At 45.8% G+C, this 20,863-nt stretch overlaps 1 protein-coding gene and 1 pseudogene across 1 annotated transcript; both read right to left on the bottom strand.

Moving 5' to 3' along the window:
* Nucleotides 1–1,818: 1,818 nt before the first annotated feature.
* On the bottom strand, nt 1,819–14,753 carry LOC148775638 (2-acylglycerol O-acyltransferase 2-like). The gene is made up of 6 exons (XM_088843502.1): nt 14,654–14,753; nt 8,263–8,441; nt 5,188–5,392; nt 4,699–4,873; nt 3,233–3,432; nt 1,819–1,973 (listed from the first exon to the last, which is right to left on the bottom strand). The coding sequence occupies exons 1-6, from the start codon at nt 14,742–14,744 to the stop codon at nt 1,819–1,821; spliced, it is 1,005 nt and encodes a 334-aa protein (XP_088699628.1). The 5' UTR covers nt 14,745–14,753.
* Nucleotides 9,817–10,367, bottom strand: LOC148775639 (GTP-binding nuclear protein Ran-like; annotated as a pseudogene).
* Nucleotides 14,754–20,863: the final 6,110 nt, after the last annotated feature.

Raw genomic sequence — 20,863 nt, 5'->3', positions numbered from 1 at the left:
TTTATCTCCTTAGCTAATCTTACCTTGCCTTCATGGTCGTGCCCACTTGCTACCTCCTTCGTCTTCTCTTGTGGAAATCATCATTCCCCCTCTCAAACCTATTTCTCTTGATTCCCACTTCTCTTGGGAACCTATAGCACCCACCTGATCAGGTCAGAACAGACCATCATGAGATGCTGGGCACATGTACAACCTAAATTCTAATTACACCTGCCCCCCAACATTACCTAGTGGCTCAGATGGTAAAGAATCCACCTGCAATGCAGGAGACCTGAGTTCAAACCCAGTGTCGGTAAGATCTCCTGGGGAAGGAACAGCTACCCACTCCAGTATTCTAGCCTGGAAAAGTCCATGGATAGAGGAACCTGACAGGCTACAGTCCATGGGGTCCCAGTGATTTGGACATGCCAGAGTGACTTTCACTTTCCCACTCTTCCTCACAAAGTGTAGAATGGTTAATTATTTAATTAACTCTATTCCACTCCTAAGATTCGGGGTGCACATGGTAATGCTTCTTTCTCTAATAACAAAAGTGAGGCTTGGAGGGGTGGTGACTTGCACATGGTCACTGATAAAGGTTAGGTCAGGCTTGGACACATATTTGCATTCTTGAGATGGACCACGTTCATAGTTATTGGTGGTGTTAGCTTCTGTTGGAAGAAAAGCTATTTTCCCATATAGCTGTTACAGCTTACAATACTGGCCCTATGCTCCCATCCTGTCCCCTCCCTTATGATGTGTGTCACTGACCAGTGGCCCAGAATACCTCTCATCAGAGGCATGTCCTCGTCTTCCCTGCTTGTAGATACACAGGATCATTCACTCTTCATTTTCCCTCTCCTCCTGGTCTGTCCTGTGTCTGTACACAGCCTCCCCCTTATCTCCCCCAGAACAGGGCAGAGGTGGTAATTTGGAGCTTATTGGTCAGGGAGGAACAGGCAATATGCTATTCTGTGGCCCACGGGATTCACCATGTGGGAGGGGAAACATGGAAGCAGGGCTGCAGGGCCAGGCTGGGATTAAATGGGAGGCTTTGATCAGTGTTCCCAGTTGGGGAGTACGGTGGAAGAAGAGAACAAGGCTGAAACAGAATCCTTTCATTGACAAACTGACATTATGGACCTCCCTTTGTGTCAAGCTCAAGACTGAAGTTACAAAGCATGTAGGGGCTATCTCATGGAGCTCTCAACTCATGTGACATCAGACCTGAGGTCAGAGATCACCTAGTCACTCAGGAAAACAAAGACTCAGAAGAAGGTTGAAGAGGTATACTCATGGTCCTTTAGCCAGTGACAGAGCTGAAGTCTCCTTCCTCTCCTGTGGGCCTCTGTGACTGGCAGCCCGGGGCTCAGATGACTCAGAAACTCAAAGGTGCCTGGTGGAATCAGGAGGTTTTGGCTGGAGGAGCTTGTAGGAAAAAGCCTTGTACTTGCTGGTGGCTTCTGTGCTGTCACTCAAAGCAGAGGAAGAGAAACCTGCTCACTGGAGCCACTTTGTCCCACTCATTGAGTGACAGAATCACAAAGGACAGAGACACAGACATCATTCTCTCCCAGAATCTCTCCCACTTCTCAGGTGGGCAGACATGAAGAGGACCCATTACAGAGGAGTCACAGCAGGAGAGCAATCACTGATGCCAGAGTCTGGTCTCCTCTCCCAGGAGCCAGCTGTGACACAAGGACTGGCATGGGGTCAGCGAAGGCTCTAGAGATGTGTTCAACAGACACCTGCAGGAAGCCCTCTGGGACCAGAGCACCTCCCTCCATCCTCCCTAATGCCAGCCCTGCATTTTGGAGGAGCCCCTCCTCTGGGTGGCATTCAGCAGATCTCCAAGTGCTGGTCTTGGGGAACGTTGTACTTGAGCTTGTGGGCTTCAAAGAGATTTTCCAGCTCCTTCATGTAGTGCTGGTGAAGCCTGTCCACCACCTCCTGGGAGGGATGCAGTGTCTTCTGCACCTCAATGGGCTTCCCCACTGCAAGACACAGAGGTGAGTGGTGGCTCAGAGCCAGAACCACTGAAGGCGCAGGGACATTGGTATTCCCACTACAATGGTCATCTGAGTAGGCAAGCACTCTAAATCCTTCCCATTCAATTCTATTTTGTGTTATAGGTTCTAAGATGTTAGGTCAACTTCAACAGTCTGTATATCAACAACACAGCCAGCAGGTGTTTGCATGCATTATCTCTTTTGTTATCCTAACAATTATGTGGGGATATAACCTGGTTTTATTCCTGTTTGACTGCTGAGGAAATGAGTCCCAGGGAGGAGGCTAAATAATTTGTTCAAGGTAACATAGGCAGGAAAAAATGAGTACTAGGGTGTAAGCCCTGGGGATGGACTCTTAGCCTCAGGGAAATGTGCATCTGGGAGTCTCAGATGCCATGATTGGAAGAGACTGTGTCTGTGGGAAGAGGTGGATCAGAAAGCAGCTGCCATGTCTTCTTCTCTTGGGAATTGTCCTGAGGCAACAGCACTGTAAATATTCATTAGAATATTACCACATAATGAAAAGAAAGTTTGGTAGAGGGGTTTGCCTGTATTCAACTAAGAAATGACTGAGTGAGTGAAGATGAACAGCTCTATTAGTTCTGACATTGGAACCTAGTTGAAATTTCAGAAGAAAGCAAATAGTTTAAAAATGGTGCTAAGTCTATGGACTAGAGCCCATGTCCATTATTTACAAGGAAATCCATCTGGCTCTCCTTCAGAGACTTCTGATTGCTACTTTACACGCAGATCTAATAGACCTGCCATGGTCTTGTATCCACCTTATCAAGTTACTGTCATTAGACCCTGTGGTCAGAATTAAACCCTCCTTGTCTTGCATAATAAAGAGCCACATACTCTTATCAAACCTCAACTTTGTTACCAAAGGCAGGGTGATCGCTTGGAAGGCAGCATGATCTCTGTGGATCTGGGTTTGCAATAAATAAAATGTGGATGAGAGTCCCAAGTTGTTGGGAAAAATAAGCTGCTGCATGTAAGGACTAAGTACAGTGTCTGACACACCGCAGTGGCTCAATAATCTGTAGTGGCTACTGACCTTTGTGTCCCTGTTACTCTTCTCATTCTACTGCCTTTCATAGGGTTACTTGCCTATGTGTCTATTTCACACACTAGAAAGTGTCCTCCACAATGTCAAGGGTGTTCTGGTCCATGTCTCCTTGCAGCACAAGTGCAGGCTTCTAACTCTATAACACTTCCCCTTCCCAAACCGGGTCTAGGCTCACCCACAGTGGTGATGGGTCGGCGGTAGGGCATAAGACCAAAGCTGTACTGGAAGACTCCACGGCCATAGAACAGAGGGATGGAACCTCTAGTGCTCTTGTGAAGTCGGTCCTGAAACCACTGCAACCAGGAACCAGGAGAGCTCTCAACCTGGTCATATACGTCATTCTCCCCAAAGGAGAAGATCGGCACCAGAGCTGCCCTAGAGGGAGACAGGAGAGAGGGCGTGTGGAGGAGCAAGAAGGCACAAAAATGGTCCCCTAGCCTCCTGTAGGGACCTAGTGAGCAGGAACTGGAACAGAGGACAGAGCCCTGGGACAAAAGCAGGAGACCTCAGGTGTCTTCCAGACCTGCCAGGGCTTCTTTTATAACTTCAAGCAGGTCATGACTCTTCTCAGGGTCAATGACTGGCACTGGGATTGTTTCTGAGTCCATGTTCTCTCTGCTTGCCATAAGATAGGCCAGTGAATCTGAGACGAAGTGTTGGGACAAGGAAAGGACTTTATTCCGAATGGATGACCAAGAAGATGGCAGGCTAGTGCCTCCAAATAACCATCCTGAAGGGCCAGGTTGCCAAGTTCTTTATGAATCATATATTGGAATATAGGTGAGGAAACAAACTAAAAATATTATTTGATCCTTGCAAATGTCTAATAGAACTGCAAGCATCAGGCAGAGGAATGTTTTAGTTTCACTTCCTTACAGTCCTTTATAGGAGGGCAACTCAGGTTATCTCCCTTAGGAAGTCCATTATCTGTTCCTACAGTGAGGGTAAAGCGTCTGACTGCAATGCGGGAGACTCAGGTTCGATCCCTGGTTTGGGAAGATCCCCTGGAGAAGGAAATGGCAACCCACTCCAGTATTCTTGCCTGGAAAATCCCATGGACAGAGGAGCCTGGTAGGCTACAATCCATGGGGTGGCAAAGAGTCGGACACGACTGAGCAACTTCACTTTAACTTTCACAGTAAGAAAAGCTGCACGATGAGGGTTAAAGTCACAGAAGCAGATCCGGCACAAGTTCAGGATTAACCCTTTCCGGTTACAGGATCATAAGACAAAACAGAATACAGCTGAGAGTCCATCCAGATATAAAACATCTGCAGACTTTCAGGGAAGATCTCGTCCAGCTAGCTTTGTATTCTTCACACATGTTTAAAGATAGGAGAATAGCTTTAAGTTATGTCCCAAGCTCCATTCTCCTTGAGTTCCTAGATCTCAGATGTAATGCAACCTTTCAGCAATATGACGTTTGGACCTTAATCCCTTTAGTTACAAAATCTTCTGTCTAGAATCTTCTTTGGGTATGTAGGCCTGAGACAGTGCATCTGTCACCAAAATACAATCTTCATTGTCAGTGGATTGAGATTCTCCCTGCCAAAACAGGATCTGCATTTGCCTCTGCAGTCTTCCCTCCAAACTACAATCCTTGCCAATCTCCAGTTGAACCCAGGGCCCTCTCCCCAATACCCGTGCATCAGGGCGAGCCTGATGAAGCCCTTGCGGTTCCGCAGCACCAGCTTGTAGGTTCCAGGGCTGGCATTCAGTGACTCCTGGACGCCCCCAACAACTATGGACAGCAGGTTGCCGCCACCTTTCCTGCTCAGAATGTGAGCAGCACTCTCCTTGTCTGATGAGACCAGCCCTGGGGAGAGAGGAAGGTGGTCACATGCAGTGTGAAGGGGGCAAGCCTGATTCAGGAGTATGACTTGGGCTCTACCCGACTCTCCAACTGGGAGTCCCCAGATGACAGGCACTGAGTGCTACCTCCTTTCCCAATACTCCCATGAAACCCATCACTGAGTACACAGGAATGGAAAATGCTTCTTTGGGTCTCATCTGCTTGCCTACTGCACATTCACTGGGAATAAGTAGAGAACAATTGGCCGCCTTCCTTAAAACCCTTCCTCATGCCTTCAGCCCTCATCTTCCTGGATTAGAAAGAGTGGCAGGACTCACCCCCTGACACGACGCAATCCCTGAAGACAGGGGCCCAGAAACACCAGTGCGTCATCATCAGATGTGAGCGGATGCCTGGAAAAACTGAGGAGAAGCCCGTGCCCTCAGTGCACAGGTTGGTAAAAGCTCCAGTGGCGAGGACCCCATGAGGGTTGGAGCCAGCCAGGTGGTTCCGGGAGGGGTCCAGCTCAGCGGTCTTGACCAGCTGCAGGGACAGCAATCAGGTAAATCAGGGCTGCACCTAGTTCCCCCCCACCCCCGCTCCGGTCTCCCAGTTAAGTTTCTGGCATGACCTCTTCTATGTGTCTCCTGTGCCCAAGTGCTTTCACACCCCATGTGAGTGTCCTGTGATGAGAGATGGGCTGTCTGAGGATCCTGTCCCCAGTGCAAGCATGGAACAGAGGAGATGCTCTGGGAGACTATGGAATGAAGAGGGAGAGAACAGAGCCACAAATGGATGACCAATGCCGCCTGCCTCAGAAGGAAGAACCATGCAGAAGGCAAAGTTAGGACTCCTGGGAAGAAGACTGAAGACAAGCCAATGTCCTACTGGGAGGGAGACCTTCTTCCAGGTAGAGCCTGACGAGAATGAAGGAGTCAGCACAGGAGGGAGTGAGCCCCTCACCAAGCTTGTGGCAACTGGCCTTCTGTCCCGGGTAAAGAGCTGCACCTTTGAGTCCCTTTAACTCAGTGTAAGAGACCCCAGGGTGCTAAAGGTACAGATTGGGAAGAGGGGCATGAAGTCTCTAGTGATGCCAAAGGGTGTGGGTTGAGAGGGGTCAGGGAGGTGTGCTGTCAAGTCTGCAGCACTTCCTGACACCAGGTCACAGCCTGCCCACAGCACTGCACCCCTGCTCAGGCCTTGGCCTATGTAGACACTGCTTTCCTGGATAATGAAATCTTACACAGAAACCCAGGTCCTGAACTGATCTTCAGGATGAGGGGGAATCAATGGTCCTTGGGGAAACACTGCCTGATTCTCCACCATTACCTCTGTAGGAAGCCCATAGGGTGCATTTAGAAAGCTCCAGTGCTCAGTAGTCTCCCAAACTCTCTAGAAACTCTTCCTTTAGGCTCTAGTTGGTAGAATCATAGCATAAAGGCTTGTGATGTGGAGTAGCCTGAGCAGAGTTGTTAGGACAAGGAATGGTGCTTGCTTGCCTTCAAGCCAGCGGCCACTGTTGCTGCAACTGACAATGGGCCTTGAAAGGACTTCAGGATGGAAGATAATAGGATACTGGTCACAGAGAGTGAACATGCACATCACAGGAATAACTGCAGTGAACCCAGATTTTGTATCTCCCCGTATGTAGAAAAACATGAAAATCATTAACTGGCGATGTCTGCTTTTTGACTGGCAGCAATCTTTTCATGTTTAGCCACATGGGTTGTTTGGTTTTGTTTTGTTTTTTCCAACAAAGCCCCATAAATACTGACTTCTCCCTTCCCTTTCAGAACAGCTCCTCAGAGATTTCTGAGAGGCTATCTCTGAATACATTCCTCAGTAAGACCTCAGAACAAAACATCTGACAACTCTAAGGTTGTACACTTGTTTCCAGTAGATAGCAGAGACTCTCTGATCCCCCTATCCACTGCCAACCAAAGATCATGCAGGGCCTGCTCTGTTAAGGTGTGTGGATGACTTGGAAGCTCTCCTGTGAGATGACAAGAGTCAGAATCTATGAACCATAGCGCCTCCTGCAGGCCTCAGTCCAGGACAGGGCGGTGAAAGTGCATGTCATCTCTCCTTCTGCTGGCTGCTCCTTGGTACTGCCCGCCATCTGCAACTGCTGTTGCCACAGGACTGCAGGGGCCTACAATCCAGAACACTGTGCTCGTGAAATTTCTGCAAATAAGTTTCCCACAATGTCAATAGTGTCCTATGTGAGAAATCCTCTGGGGTAGATACCTGGTTAAAGGAGGAATAGAACAGACATAGATAAGACCAGCACAGAGACGCTCAACAGAGTTTTTCTGCCGGATGTGCAAATGACAGCAGTTCCAGGGGTGAAAGGAGAGCCAGATGCTGTCCTTAGAAGGTCCCAGGATCACCTGATGTCTTATGGACTCCACACAACCCAGTGATGTATGTGACAGCATGTCCAATTTACAAGGGAAAAATCGAGGCTCAGAGAGCATGTGTAACTCACCCCAGGTCATACAGCTGGCATGTTGCAGACCTGGTAGTAGAATCTATGAAGTCCTTGCTCAGAGGAGACACCATATACATTCTTGTCTCCTGTGTCCAGAGAGGGCCTCCTATCCCCGCCTGGCTCCTCTCTGTCTCCTCACTGCCTTCCTCTTCCTATCCCCACTGGATAATCAACCATCACAGCTGCTGACATCCAAGGGTTTAGCCAGTCTGGGATTCAGAATGGACCAAACGTCAGTTCACTGAAATTCAGGGGCCTGCATCCTTAAGGACTGATCCTTGGTCCAGAGTCCAGTGTACAAAATGACATGAGGTACCCTGAGCCAGAGATCAGAGATTAAGAGATAGGCAGAATAGGATTAACTGGCTCTTTAGTGGATCCCTAAGGAAACCTTGATTCAGAATGAGCAAAGCTGTCCAAGGAGACATAACATATCAAACACACAGGGGCAGGATACATCCTGAGGGCTCTCTGCTGTGTTTCTATTCTCAGAGCCAATGCACACACTTAAAAGCAGTAAAAGAACCTGTTCTATATCCTTGCTCACACCTTCTTCCCTGCAGGGTATCAGTATACTCATCTGATAAAGTGTCAGCCAGATGTTCTGAAAATCTTCTTTTCTTCACCCTAAACTTAGACTGTTGAGGGATTTATACCTGTCAGATACATAAGTGAGCTGTACTGCATGGCCTACTGGGTTCCTCAAATCCTGTTCATTCATCAGTTGTCATAGTGGCCTCACCTCACTGAAGTAGGACAACCATAGCCAGACAGAAGCTGATTCTTCCCCTAGCTACAGAGTGGTAGAAGCCTGTCTCCTGCTTCTGGCCCAGTATTCTGCTAACTATATACAGGGTCAAACATCCCCATGGATACGTGGGGACTGTGGTCCTGACCACTCCCTAGTCAGCCCCATACTCACCGAGATGGGGAAATAGTCCTTCGTGTACTTCCATATGGTCCAGTGCCTTATGAAAGCACTCTGCCTGCCCCCCTGCCGTGGTGTGTCTCGATCCAGGTACCACCAGACTGCATACAGGATGCTGATCATCCAGAATCTTGTGAACAGGAGGCCTATGAAGACTATGCAGCAGACCAAGTCTGGGAAGGGAAGGAGGAACCATTAGTGGTCAGAGATATGAAGGAACAAGCTCTCCCCGTATACCGAGCTCTGGCGGCACTGTCCATTCTAGCCCTACTCCTAGGAGGAAGAGATCAGCTTCCCAAGGTTTGGAGGAGGAGAGAATGCTGTCAACATGACAAGTGTCACATTGACAGCCTGGATTTGAAACCAGTTGGCCTAATTTCAAAATCGCATTTTTCCACTGCACCAGATTGCTTACTCATTTGGGTCTTCCCCCTCCACTTCCTTTTCAGTCTGTATTCACCAGATTTTCAATAAAGGCCTGATGGAGATGTGACAGGATGAACTGTTTCCGGTATCCATTCTTTAGAACCCCAGAGAAAAGGTATTGTTTCTACCCAGCCCACTTCCACAGGATTCTTTGAGCTGTGGACTGTAGCCCTCCAGGCTCCACTGTTCATGTTCTCCAGGCAAGAATACTGGAGTGAGTTTCCACGCTCTCCTCTAGAGGATCTTCCAGACCCAGGGATCAAACCCACATCTCCTGTGGCTCCTGCATTGCAGCCAGATTCTTTACTGCTGAGGGGAAGCCCAGTGGGGAAGCCCAGTCTGAATAGTAGCAAAATGCATAAATCAAAGTATTTTGGGGCTCACAGAGCCTCGCTTTCTACTGAGCACCTCCAACATGCCAGGTGCCGGTGGTTAAGCCGAGAACAACGGACAGGAATGCCTTCCCTCCTGGTGCTGGCTTCAGGGTTGTGTTTGGAGCACTTTGTTTTGCCTTCTCAATTTTAACAATGGTAAAATATGTTTAACATATACTAGTCACCGAAATGACTCTTTGGTGTTTTATTATTCTTAAATTTTCGTTATAGTTCATTTGGGCTTCCCTGGTGGCTCAGAGGTTAAAGCGTCTGCCTCCAATGCGGGAGACCCGGGTTCGATCCTGGGTCGGGAAGATCCCCTGGAGAAGGAAACGGTAACCCACTCCAGTATTCTTGCCTGGAGAATCCCATGGACGGAGAAGCCTGGTAGGGTACAGTCCACAGGGTCCCAAAGGGTTGGACACGACTGAGTGACGGAACAGAACGGATAGTTCATTTACATGTTTATTTTTAAATATTTGAAATACAACTTTATTCTGATTCTAAACGAAAAGGAATGGGAATGACAGTAACAAACAAGATTCCACCTCTCATATTGTCATGTGACTACAGCAGTCTTATATTTGAAACTCAAGGAGGAAACAACTGTGTTCCAAAACACCTAAATATGCAGGTCCAAAAAATGAAGGTATTCTTTTTTAAACTGCCACATTCACCTCAAAGTCCATGCATCTCCTTCAACATCCAAAGATTAAGCACGTGTTCTGCTTAGCTATATAATAAAGTGGCAAACACGCTGCACCACTGACATCACAGGACAGTTGCCTATAAAACTAGACTTCTGACACTGGGCCCCAGCTTCACTTTCTCACAGGTCATCATCTTCATCCGGGAGAGCAGTTGTCTGAGCAACCTCTAAATCATGCTCCTACTATGCTGCCAAGGCGGGGTCCATGACCACCTCTGGCGGGCCAAGAGCAGGCATGGCGACAAACTCCAAGTTAGGGTCTCCAATCAGTTTTCTAGCAAGCCAGAGGAAGGGCTTTTCAAAGTTGTAGTTACTTTTGGCAGAAATGTCATAGAACTGAAGATTCTTCTTTTGGTGGAAGACGATTGACTTTGCCTTAACCTTTCTGTCCTTAATATCCACTTTGTTGCCACACAACACAATTGGGATGTTCTCACACACTCGTACCAGATCTCTATGCCAGTTAGGCATATTCTTGTAAGTAACTCTTGATGTTACGTCAAACGTTATAATGGCACACTGAGCTTGCATATAACAGCCATCTCTCAGTCCACCAAATTTCTCCTGACCAGCTGTATCCCATACATTGAACTTAATAGGTCCTCTGTTGGTATGGAACACAAGAGGATGGACCTCAACACCCAAGGTAGCTACATAATTCTTCTCAAATTCACCAGTCAGATGATGCTTCAAGAATGTAGTTTTTCCAGTACCACCATCACCAACCAAAACAAGTTTGAACTGAACTTGGGGTTCTCCTTGGGCAGCTGATGTTATGCAGCTCGTGTCCCGGCGCCCTCACGGCCTCCGCGACAGGAGAGCGAGAACCCTCAGCCCAGAGGACTCACTAAACCGCCTCCTCATGGCCGCCGCCCGCCACTGCCTGGACCCCCCAACACCCGCCCCCGCCGCAGACCCCCATTTACATGTTGTGTTAGTTTCAGTTGTATAGGAAGTAAACCTGTTAAACTCGTACACATATCAACGCTGTTTTTTTATCTTATTTCCTTGCCTATGAAGATCATTACAGAACACTGAGTAGAGATCCCTGTGCTACACAGAATGTCCTTATTGTTATCTATTTTATATATAGTAGCATTATTTGTCAACCAAATTTCTCAACTTATCTTTCCCCCTTATCCCCTGGTAACCATAGGTTTTTTCCTACTTCTGTTTTGTGAATAAGTACATCTATATCTCTTTTTGATTCTGCATATAAGTGATATCATGTGATGTTTATCTTTCTTTGGCTAGCTTCACTCAGTTTGACAATCGCTAGGTCCACACATGTTACTGAAAATGGCGTTAATATGTTCCTTTTTATGACTGAGTAATTCCATTACCTGTATTACTGCATCTTCTTTATGCATTACTCTAATGGATGTTGAGGTGGCTTCCATGTCCTAGCTATTGTAAATGTGCTGTTATGAACATTCGGGAGACTGTATCTTTCCAAATTATGAGCTCATGACAGAGGCCTTATGGAGAACAGTATGGAGATTTCTTATAAAACTATTAGAATACAATAGGACCCAGCAATCGCCCTCCTGGACATATACTCTAAATGATTTTTGACAGGCAATTTGGCAGCATTAAATTAATTCACATTGTTGTGGAAATGATACCAGCCTTCATCTCAGAACTCTTTTCATCTTCATAAACTGAATCTCTGTACCCATGAAACTAGAACTTCCATCTGGGTCAAGAGAATAAAACCAGTTTTTAATAGTGGTTCTTTGTGGGGTAGGATTTGGAGGAAATCTTTGACTTTTAGAGTACACATTTTGTTTTGATGTGTTAAAATAGCATGTATTTGTTTTTCAGTCATGAAAAAACAATTTAAAAATGTGGGCATTTCTGCTTCATCAGAAAAAACTCCCCCATCTAAACATCTCCTTCATTCTGGCAACTCCTTTAACGTCTGTCAGCAGGCAAAATCATAACTTGGGTATATTTTCAGTCCCTAAGAAAGGAAATGCCTGCTTTCCCTTCATAACGCCAAGAAGGAAGGATGTAAAATCCCATTTTACCGAGACCCAGAGAGGGTATTTATGTTAGCTAACCTCATACAGAAAGCCAGTAGGATGAGTGGTGGTTTCAATTCTACTATTATGTCCATATCATGCTCCCAACATTCATTCATTCAACAAGCATTTATCAACATTAACTCTTCTAGGACATGGAGATGCAGATGAGATCAACACCAGCTCTTTGAAAGGAGCTTACCTTCCTGCTCCTTTTTCCATCCAGGTTGAGAGAATAAAACCAGTTGTTAATAGCGGTTTGTTGTAGGGTAAGATGTGCAGTGAATCTTTGATTTTCAGAACACACATTTTGTTTCGATGTGTTAGAATACATGAATTGGTTTTTCAGTCAGAAAAAAAGAATTTTATTCTGTGGGCATTCCTACTTGATCAGAAACTCCCCAATCTAAACATCTCCCTCACTCTCACATCTCCATCACTCCCTCATAACCTCAGATATGCAGATGACACCACCCTGATGGCAGAAAGTGAAGAACTAAAGAGTCTCTTGATGAAAGTGAAAGAGGTGAGAGGAAAAGTTGACTTAAAGCTCAACATTCAGAAAACTAAGATCATACCATCTGGTCCCATCATTTCATGGAAAATAGATGGGGAAACAGTGGAAACAGTGGCTGACTTTATTTTGGGGGGCTCCAAAATCGCTGTAGATAGTGACTGCAGCCGTGAAACTAAAAGACGCTAACGCCTTGGGAGGAAAATTAAGACCAAGCTAGACAGCATATTAAAAAGCAGAGACATTACTTTGTCAATGAAGGTCCGAATAGTCAAGGCTATGGTTTTTAGTAGTCATGTATGGATGTGAGAAGTGGACTATAAAAAAAGCTGAGTGCTGAAGAATTGATGCTTTTGAACTGTGGTGTTGGAGAAGACTCTTGAGAGTCCCTTGGCCTGCAAGGAGATCCAACCAGTCCATACTAAAGGAAATCAATCCTGAATATTCATTGGAAGGGCTGATGTTGAAGCTGAAACTCCAATACTTTGGCCACCTGATGCGAAGAACTGATTCATTTGTAAAGACCCTAATGCTGGAAAGATTGAAGGAAGAAGGAGAAGGGGGTGATAGAGGATGACATGGTTGGATGGCATCACCGACTCAATGGACGTGACTTGAGTAAACCTCGGGGGTTGGTGATGGACAGGGAGGCCTGGCGTGCTGAAGTCCATGAGTTGTAGTGGGTCGGACAGGACTGAGTGACTGAACTGAACTGAACTACCTTCCTGCGTGAGTGTGTGAATTACAGACAAGAGGAAAGAAGCAGATTAAACAAGAGACCCACTGGGAAGTATTAGTTACTGGGGCCTGAGTCTTCAGTAACACGTTCTTGACCTCTCAGGCCACATCTTCGCCTTCCCCAAACAACTGCAGTAGGCCAACATGAACCATCTCTTCACTATATGTGCAATGTTTACTGGCCGCCTGGAAAAACTTACTTTCCTGAAGGCCTGTACTTTCTGCCTTGTAGATGCATCTCCTAATATCTTTGGAAAAGAGCCCCTTCTCTCCACCCACTGCCAGCCTCTCTAGACCAAGGTAAGTAATCCTTTTCAAAAAGTCAGATTGTAAGTATTTCAGACACTGAGGCTCAGGAGACAACTTGAAGGATACTGCATAGGCACAGAATCATTTAAAATGCAAGCATTTAATACGCAAAAGCCATACTTCGCTCATGGGCTGTACAAACACAAAAACGATCAGGGAGCTGGTTTTCACTCATGGGTCTACATGATGACCCCTGTTGTAGACTGAGACCTTGTAATTGAGCTGAATCTATGCAGCCTTCCTGGGAAAGAGCCCTCTTGTCCTCTGCCTGCCTCTTATTTGTAGTAAATCTTCAACTGCCTAAGCTTTAACCACATTTCAAAAATAAAATTTTTAAGAGAAATCATAAACACAGAAAGAAAACAGTAAAGCAAGAAAATAAATAGCACTTTAACCATTCAACAAATTCAAACACTTTTAGTTTGTTCCTGAGAGTTGAATATAATATTGAGACTCATCTTTGAGAGGTTTTGCAGATACTGAACCCCCAGCAGGTGGAGGAAATTGCTCACCAGCCCATAGACTTCAGACAAGGGGAAACCAGAAGGTTGATGATGGTGACTCCAAGTCACCTCACCACCAATCAATCAAATGATTGTCTAGGAGTTGATCATGCACCCAGCATCTCTGCCTCACCCAGTCTCTACACACCAATCCCTGGTAATCAGAGGGGTTTCAGGCATTATGAGCCTTAGTTCCCTGGACTCCTTCCTTGGCCCCTGCAATAAAGACTGCACTCTCTTTCACCACCACCCACTGTCAGTACAGGAGATTTACTTTGTTCCCACAAACAGACCCAAATCTGATTTCCTAGCAATTGTTCCCTGTCATCTGTCTCCCCCAACATCCCAATACTGAAGATCCCTAAATTATAGCTTGTCACCCACAGATTGGACCTTTTCACTCCTGTACCTAAAGTTCTCCTGGGGATCCCCTTTGCCCTTGAGATAAGGGACAAGGTACAAGCTACTGTTCCTGGCATCAGATGGTCCTGATGCCTTTTCTCAGTTGCCTTCCTTCTAGCTCCAAGTCCAAGGTTACTTGCCTCTCTGTCCACCTCTGGACACACCCACATTCCAGGCTAGGCTGAGGTGGGCATGGACATTCAGACAATTCCTGCTGGCAAAACTCCCCCAAGACCATGTGAACAAGATATTCCTCATCCTAGGTGATCCCCAGGCACTAGGTTCAGCATCCACCTTAGGACCTGCATCTTTCCCCCATCAATGCACTATGGGCTCTTGAAGTAGCAGGTGCCATGGCCACCCAAACCCATCTCAGCTTTCCTTACGCAGGGCCAAGTAATAGAAGATCAACTGCAAGACCGCGAACGTCTGGAGCCTGCGTTCCAGTGGCACAAACAAAGGTGCAAATTCCACCATGCTGATTCCTCTGCTTCCTCTGGAGGCTCTCCGAGCTCTGCTGTGGTCTGAGACACCTGTTGGTTTTTGTTGCTGCCAGAGGTTGTTAAGTATTTGTGGGAGTGGGGAGGAAGGGTGACCAGCCAGCCGTAGTGTCTCATTGCACCTACCCTGGCAGGGAGCAGTATCCTAGGAGAAATATTTAAAATCACCTGGTCTGGACTAAACTTACTACAGAGGAAGAGAAATGCACTGGACTCTTCAGGCAATACATTATCTGCCAGATCACCTTTTCTCAAATCTTGCCCATTACTTGGCAAGTAAAGCAGCAAGCATAGGGTAAACCTGCCCTCTTTACACTTACACAACTATCTGGCTGCAGTAATTGTCTCCTTTCACCTGCCAGGTCCATGGAACCCCTTTACAAATAAGAAGTATGAGCTCCCACATAAATATCTCTAGGCCCCACTGTCTCCTCATCTGGCTGCCTTTTCCTCAGTTTGCCTGGTCAGCAAAACTCACGGAAGAGCTGACTGATTTCCATGCCCTCTCCTCCATTTTGTCCTCCTTCTTCCAGACTTCAGATCCCACTGTTCCATTGAACTACCCTTGACAACTTCACCACTGGCCTCCACACTGCTGAAAACAGTGACCAATTCTCAGCTCTCATTTTGACCTCTCTACAGCCTCAGACACAACTGTTTCTTCCCTCCTCCTTGAAACCACTTGATCTGTAGACACCACACTCTCCTGATTTCCCTCCTGCCTCTCCATCTACCTCTGCGTCTCCATGGTGGCTCTTATGCTTCACCAGGCTAAGTGTTTCAGGGCCTTTCTGTCCCCTCAGTCTTTGGCCTTCCCTTTTCTCTCTATTCTCCCCACTTCAGAGACCTCCTCCAGGCTCATGGCCATGGAGTCTGTCTACAGGATAAAGACTTCCAAACTGTATCTCTAGCCCTGACTTCCCCGCAAGCTCTAGATTTGAGTATGTAGGTGGGTACTTGACATCTTCCATGAGAGTCTGCTTGGCATCTCCATCACAGCCCACCTAAAACTGAACCTGACTTACCCTCACCTGCCCATACTACAGTCTCCACGTAGCCACAGAGCTTTGAAAAATGGTCACACAGGGAATATCCTGGTCATCCAGTGCTAAGGACTCTGCCTTTCATGGCTGATGGCCTAGGTGCCTTGGAAATTTCATTGTGGTTACAGTGCTTTCCTAATCATAGTGAGTATACTTGAAAATGTTTCAGTTCAGTTCAGTTCAGTCGCTCAGTCGTGTCTGACTCACCGCGACCACATGAAGCACAGCACGCCAGGCCTCCCTGTCCATCACCAACTCACGGAGTTCACTCAACTCATGTCCACAGAGTCAGTGATGCCATCCAGCCATCTCATTCTCTGTCGTCCCCTTCTCCTCCCGCCCCCAACATTTCATAGCATCAGAGTCTTTTCCAGTGAGTCAACTCGTCGCATGAGGTGGCCAAAGTATTGCAGTTTCAGCTTTAGCATCAGTCGTTCCAATGAACACCCAGGATTGATCTCCTTTAGAATGGACTGGTTGGATCTCCTTGCGGTACAAGGGACTCTCAAGAGTCTTCTCCAACACCACAGTTCAAAAGCATCAATTCTTCGGCAATCAGCTTTCTTCACAGTCCAACTCTCACATCCATACATGACCACGGGAAAAACCATAGCCATGACTAGATGGACTTTTGTTGGCAGAGTGATGTCTCTGCTTTTTAATATAGTATCAAAGTTGGTCATAACTTTCCTTCCAAGGAGTAAGCGCCTTTTAATTACATGGCTGTAATCAGAATCGGCAGTGATTTTGGAGCCCAAAAAAATTAAGTCTGACACTGTTTCCACTGTTTCTCCATCGATGTCTCATGAAATGATGGGACCAGATGCCATGATGTTTGTTTTCTGAATGTTGAGCTTCAAGCCAACCTTTTCACTCTCCTCTTTCACTTTCATCAAAAGGCTTTTGAGTTCCTCTTCACTTTCTGCCATAAGGGTAGTGTCATCAGCATATCTGAGGTAATTGATGTTTCTCCCAGCAATCTTGATTCCAGCTTGTGCTTCTTCCAGCCCAGCGTTCCTCATGATGTACTCTGCATAGCAGTTAAATAAGCAAGGTGACAATATACACCCTTGACGTACTCCTTTTCCTATCTGGAACCAATCTGTTGTTCCATGTACAGTTCTGACTGTTGCTTCCTGACCTGCATACAGGTTTCTCAAGAGGCAGGTCGGGTGGTCTGGGATTCCCATCTCTTTCATAATTTTCCACAGTTTATTGTGATTCACACAGTCAAAGGCTTTGGCATAGTCAATGAAGCAGAAATAGATGTTTTTCTGGAACTCTCTTGCTTTCTCCATGATCCGGCGGATGTTGGCAATTTGATCTCTGGTGCCTCTGCCTTTTCTAAAACCTGCTTGAACATCTGGGAGTTCACGGTTCACATGAAAATGTTTACAAGTCATTAAATATCATTTCATCAAGTTCATGCTCTACTCTTTGTTGATTTAAATATCTCTTGCGATGGAAAGCTGCTTTCCACTACCACAACCAGCCACTTTGATGGACTATGGTGACAACATTCTCTCTGGCCCCTGTCCCTGTGCCCTTATTTCTCCCACAGACTCATAAGCCAGAGGGACTGTTGGGGATGTGATTGCACAAGCTAAGGAGCAGTAGTGCCAGGCCTTTGCAGAAAACTGTAGCACCAATGTATACTTTAACCAGAATATATGCAGTGTTCAGATACATATCTTCTCTGGCTCTCTGTGTAGTCAGACATCTTATATGCTGGTGTGTAGAGTGATATCATTTCATTACAGAAGGGCACTATAAAGGACAGAAATGGTATGGACTGGAGGGGGGGGGCCTAATATGGCAGAGAAATAGGACGCAGAGACCACTTCCTTCCCACAAATTCATCGAAAGGACATTTGAACACTGAGTAAATTCCGCAAAACAACTTCTGAGTGCTGACAGATGCCATCAGGCACCCAGAAAAGCAGCCCATTGTATTCTAAAGGAGGTAGGAAAAAATATAGAAGATAAAAGAGAGACAAAAGAGGTAGAGCTGGAGATCCGACCTGGGAAGGGGGTCTCAAAAAAGAGAGAAGTTTCCAAACACCAGGAAACACTCTCACTGGAGAGTCTGTGGTAAGCCTTGCAACCTCAGAGGGCAACATAACCAGGAGGAAAAATAAATATATAATTAAAGCCCACAGATTACGAGCCCAAAGGTAACTCCCAGTGAAGAAGCAGCATAGACGCCTGCATCTGCCACTAGCAAGCAAGGGGCTGGGCAGGGAGGTATGGGCTGCATTGCTTAGAGTAAGGACCGGGCCTGAATGCCCCAAGGGCAATCTGAGGGAACTATCTTGAGCTAGCAAAGCAGACTGTGGGATAGCTACCCCGTGAGAAGCCCTAACCTAAGACACCACCAGGTCCGCTCACAGAACAAAAGACTGAGCAGAGCTAGCCGGCTGCCGACTGACCCATCCTCTGCCAGAGACAGGCAGGCAAGGGCAGCGAGAGCCAGAAGGGGGCAACTGTGGTCCCAGAGAGGCATCATCTACCAAACTGCAAGCAGGCTTCCTTGCTAACCAAGACTTCTTGGGATTCTGGATGGTCGACCTACGCCGGGAGGGTTGCAGCCAGATATCAGCTCCCCAGAAGAGACACACGGCACACCTGAGAAGGTGCGCTGGTTGTACACCCAGAAAACCGAGCGGCAGGGACAGGGGAGGCGATAAGTTGCAGCGACCGTGCTCACCAAGCACCTGGTCACCTGAGCTGCTCGGACCTGGGATGGGAGCAAAATGCAGGCCCAACCGAGTCTGCGCCTTTGTGGAGTACCCAAGTACCTGAACCTGAGCAACGTAGACCTGGGAAGTGCATACAACCCAGGGACGGCCTCAGACAGTTCCCAGCAGAGCAACCTAGAGCCTAAGCGGTGTAGACAGGGAAAGCACACACGCCATGCGTGGGGGCAAACCCAGTGTGGCTGAGACACTGCCAGCACACACCAGTGTTATTTGTTAGCAGTGTTCCTCCCTCCCCACAGCACGACTGACCAAGTGAGCCTTAAAAAGCGTCCACCATCGCCCCTTGTGTCAGGGCAGAAATTAGACGCTGAAGAGACCAGCAAACAGAAGGAGCTAAAACAAACAGGGGGAACCACCTTGGAAGTGACAGGTGCAATAGTTAGCACTAACTACATAGGAAGGGGCAGATAGATCTTGAGAAGTATAAGCTGGATCAAGGAACTATCTGAAAATGAACTGAACCCACACTGTCCACAACAACAACAGAGAAAGTCTCCTAGATGTATTTTTACTATTATCATTTTTTAAATTAAAAGAATTTTATTTTAAGTCCTCTATTAGTCCTTCAATTTTCATTTTTATAACCTACTATTACTTTGCAAAAAAAGAAGACCTTGTTTTTTAAAGCAAACTTCATATATATATATTTTATAATTTTTGTGACTTTGCTTTTTTTCTTTAATATTGTATTTTTGAGACTCCAACCTCTACTCTAGAATTTTAATCTTTGCTTTTTGGTATTTGTACCTTTAAGAACCCAATCTTCAGTACCCATTTTTACTTGGGAGCGAGATTACTGGCTTGACTGCTCTCTCCCCCTTTGGACTCTCCTTTTTCTCCACAAGGTCACCTCTATCTCCTCCCTCCCCCTATATACGTTGTCCACAAGAGACCCACCTTGAAACAAGGGACACATAAAGACTGAAAGTGAAGGGCTGGAAAAAGATATTCCACGCAAATAGAGATCAAAAGAAAACAGGAGTAGATAAAATAGACTTTAAAACAAGGCTGTGAAAAGAGACAACGACACTACATAATGATCAAAGGATCAATCCAAGAAGAAGATGTAAGAATTATAAATATATATGCACCCAACATAGGAACACTGCAATATGTAAGACAAAAGCTAACAAGCATGAAGGGGGAAGTTAACAATAACACAATAATACTGGGAGACTTTAATATCCCACTCACACCTATGGATAGATCAACTAAACAGAAAATTAAAAAGGAAATACAAACTTTAAATGATACAATAGACCAGTTAGACCTAATAGATATCTATCTATAGGACATTTCACTCCAAAACAATGAATTTCACCTTTTTCTCAAGTGCACATGGAACCTTCTCCAGGATAGATCACATCTTGGGCCATAAATCTAACCTTGGTGAATTCAAAAAAAATGAAATCATTCCAAGCATCTTTTCTGACCACAATGCAGTAAGATTAGATCTCAATTACAAGAGAAAAACTATTAAAAATTCCAACATATGAAGGCTGAACAACATGCTTCTGAATAACCAACAAATCACAGAAGAAATCAAAATATGCACAGAAACGAATGAAAATGAAAACACAACAACCCAAAACCTGTGGGACACTGTAAAAGCGGTGCTAAGGGGAAAGTTCGTAGCAAAACAGGCATACCTCAAGAAATAAGAAAAAAGTCAACTAAATAACCTAACTCTACACCTAAAGCAACTAGAAAAGGAAGAAATGAAGAACCCCAGGGTTAGTAGAAGGAAAGAAATCCTTAAAATCAGGGCAGAAATAAATGCAAAAGAAACAAAAGAGACCATAGCAAAAATCAACAAAGCCAAAAGCTGGTTCTTTGAAAGGGTAAATAAAATTGACAAACCATTAGCCAGACTTATCAAGAAACAAAGGGAGAAAAATCAAATGAATAAAATTAGAAATGAAAATGGAGAGATCACAACAGACAACACAGAAATACAAAGGATCATGAGACGACTACCAGCAACTAAATGCCAATAAAATGGACAACTTGGAAGAAATGGACAAATTCTTAGAAAAGTACAACTTTCCAAAACTGAACCAAGAAGAAATAGAAAATCTTAACAGATCCATCACAAGCACGGAAATTGAAACTGTAATCAGAAATCTTCCAGCAAACAAAAGCCCAGGACCAGACGGCTTCACAGCTGAATTCTACCAAAAATTTAGAGAAGAGCCAACACCTATCCTACTGAAACTCTTCCAGAAAATTGCAGAGGAAGGTAAACTTCCAAACTCATTCTATGAGGCCACCATCACCCTAATACCAGAACCTGA

This window comes from Moschus berezovskii, chromosome 14 (assembly GCF_049115385.1).
Source record: "Moschus berezovskii isolate FMDL1 chromosome 14, NW_MosBer_1.0, whole genome shotgun sequence".
In the NCBI taxonomy this organism is placed as follows: domain Eukaryota; kingdom Metazoa; phylum Chordata; class Mammalia; order Artiodactyla; family Moschidae; genus Moschus; species Moschus berezovskii.
This window is presented reverse-complemented; position numbering and strand designations above follow the sequence as displayed.

Excerpts from the sequence above, each read along its gene's own strand:
- LOC148775638 (XM_088843502.1), bottom strand. The coding sequence starts at position 14,744 with ATGGTGGAATTTGCACCTTTGTTTGTGCCACTGGAACGCAGGCTCCAG. Across the intron at positions 8,442-14,653 it reads CTTCTATTACTTGGCCCTGC|ACTTGGTCTGCTGCATAGTC; the intron begins GTAAGGAAAGCT and ends TTCCCTTCCCAG. Across the intron at positions 1,974-3,232 it reads CCGACCCATCACCACTGTGG|TGGGGAAGCCCATTGAGGTG; the intron begins GTGAGCCTAGAC and ends TGTGTCTTGCAG.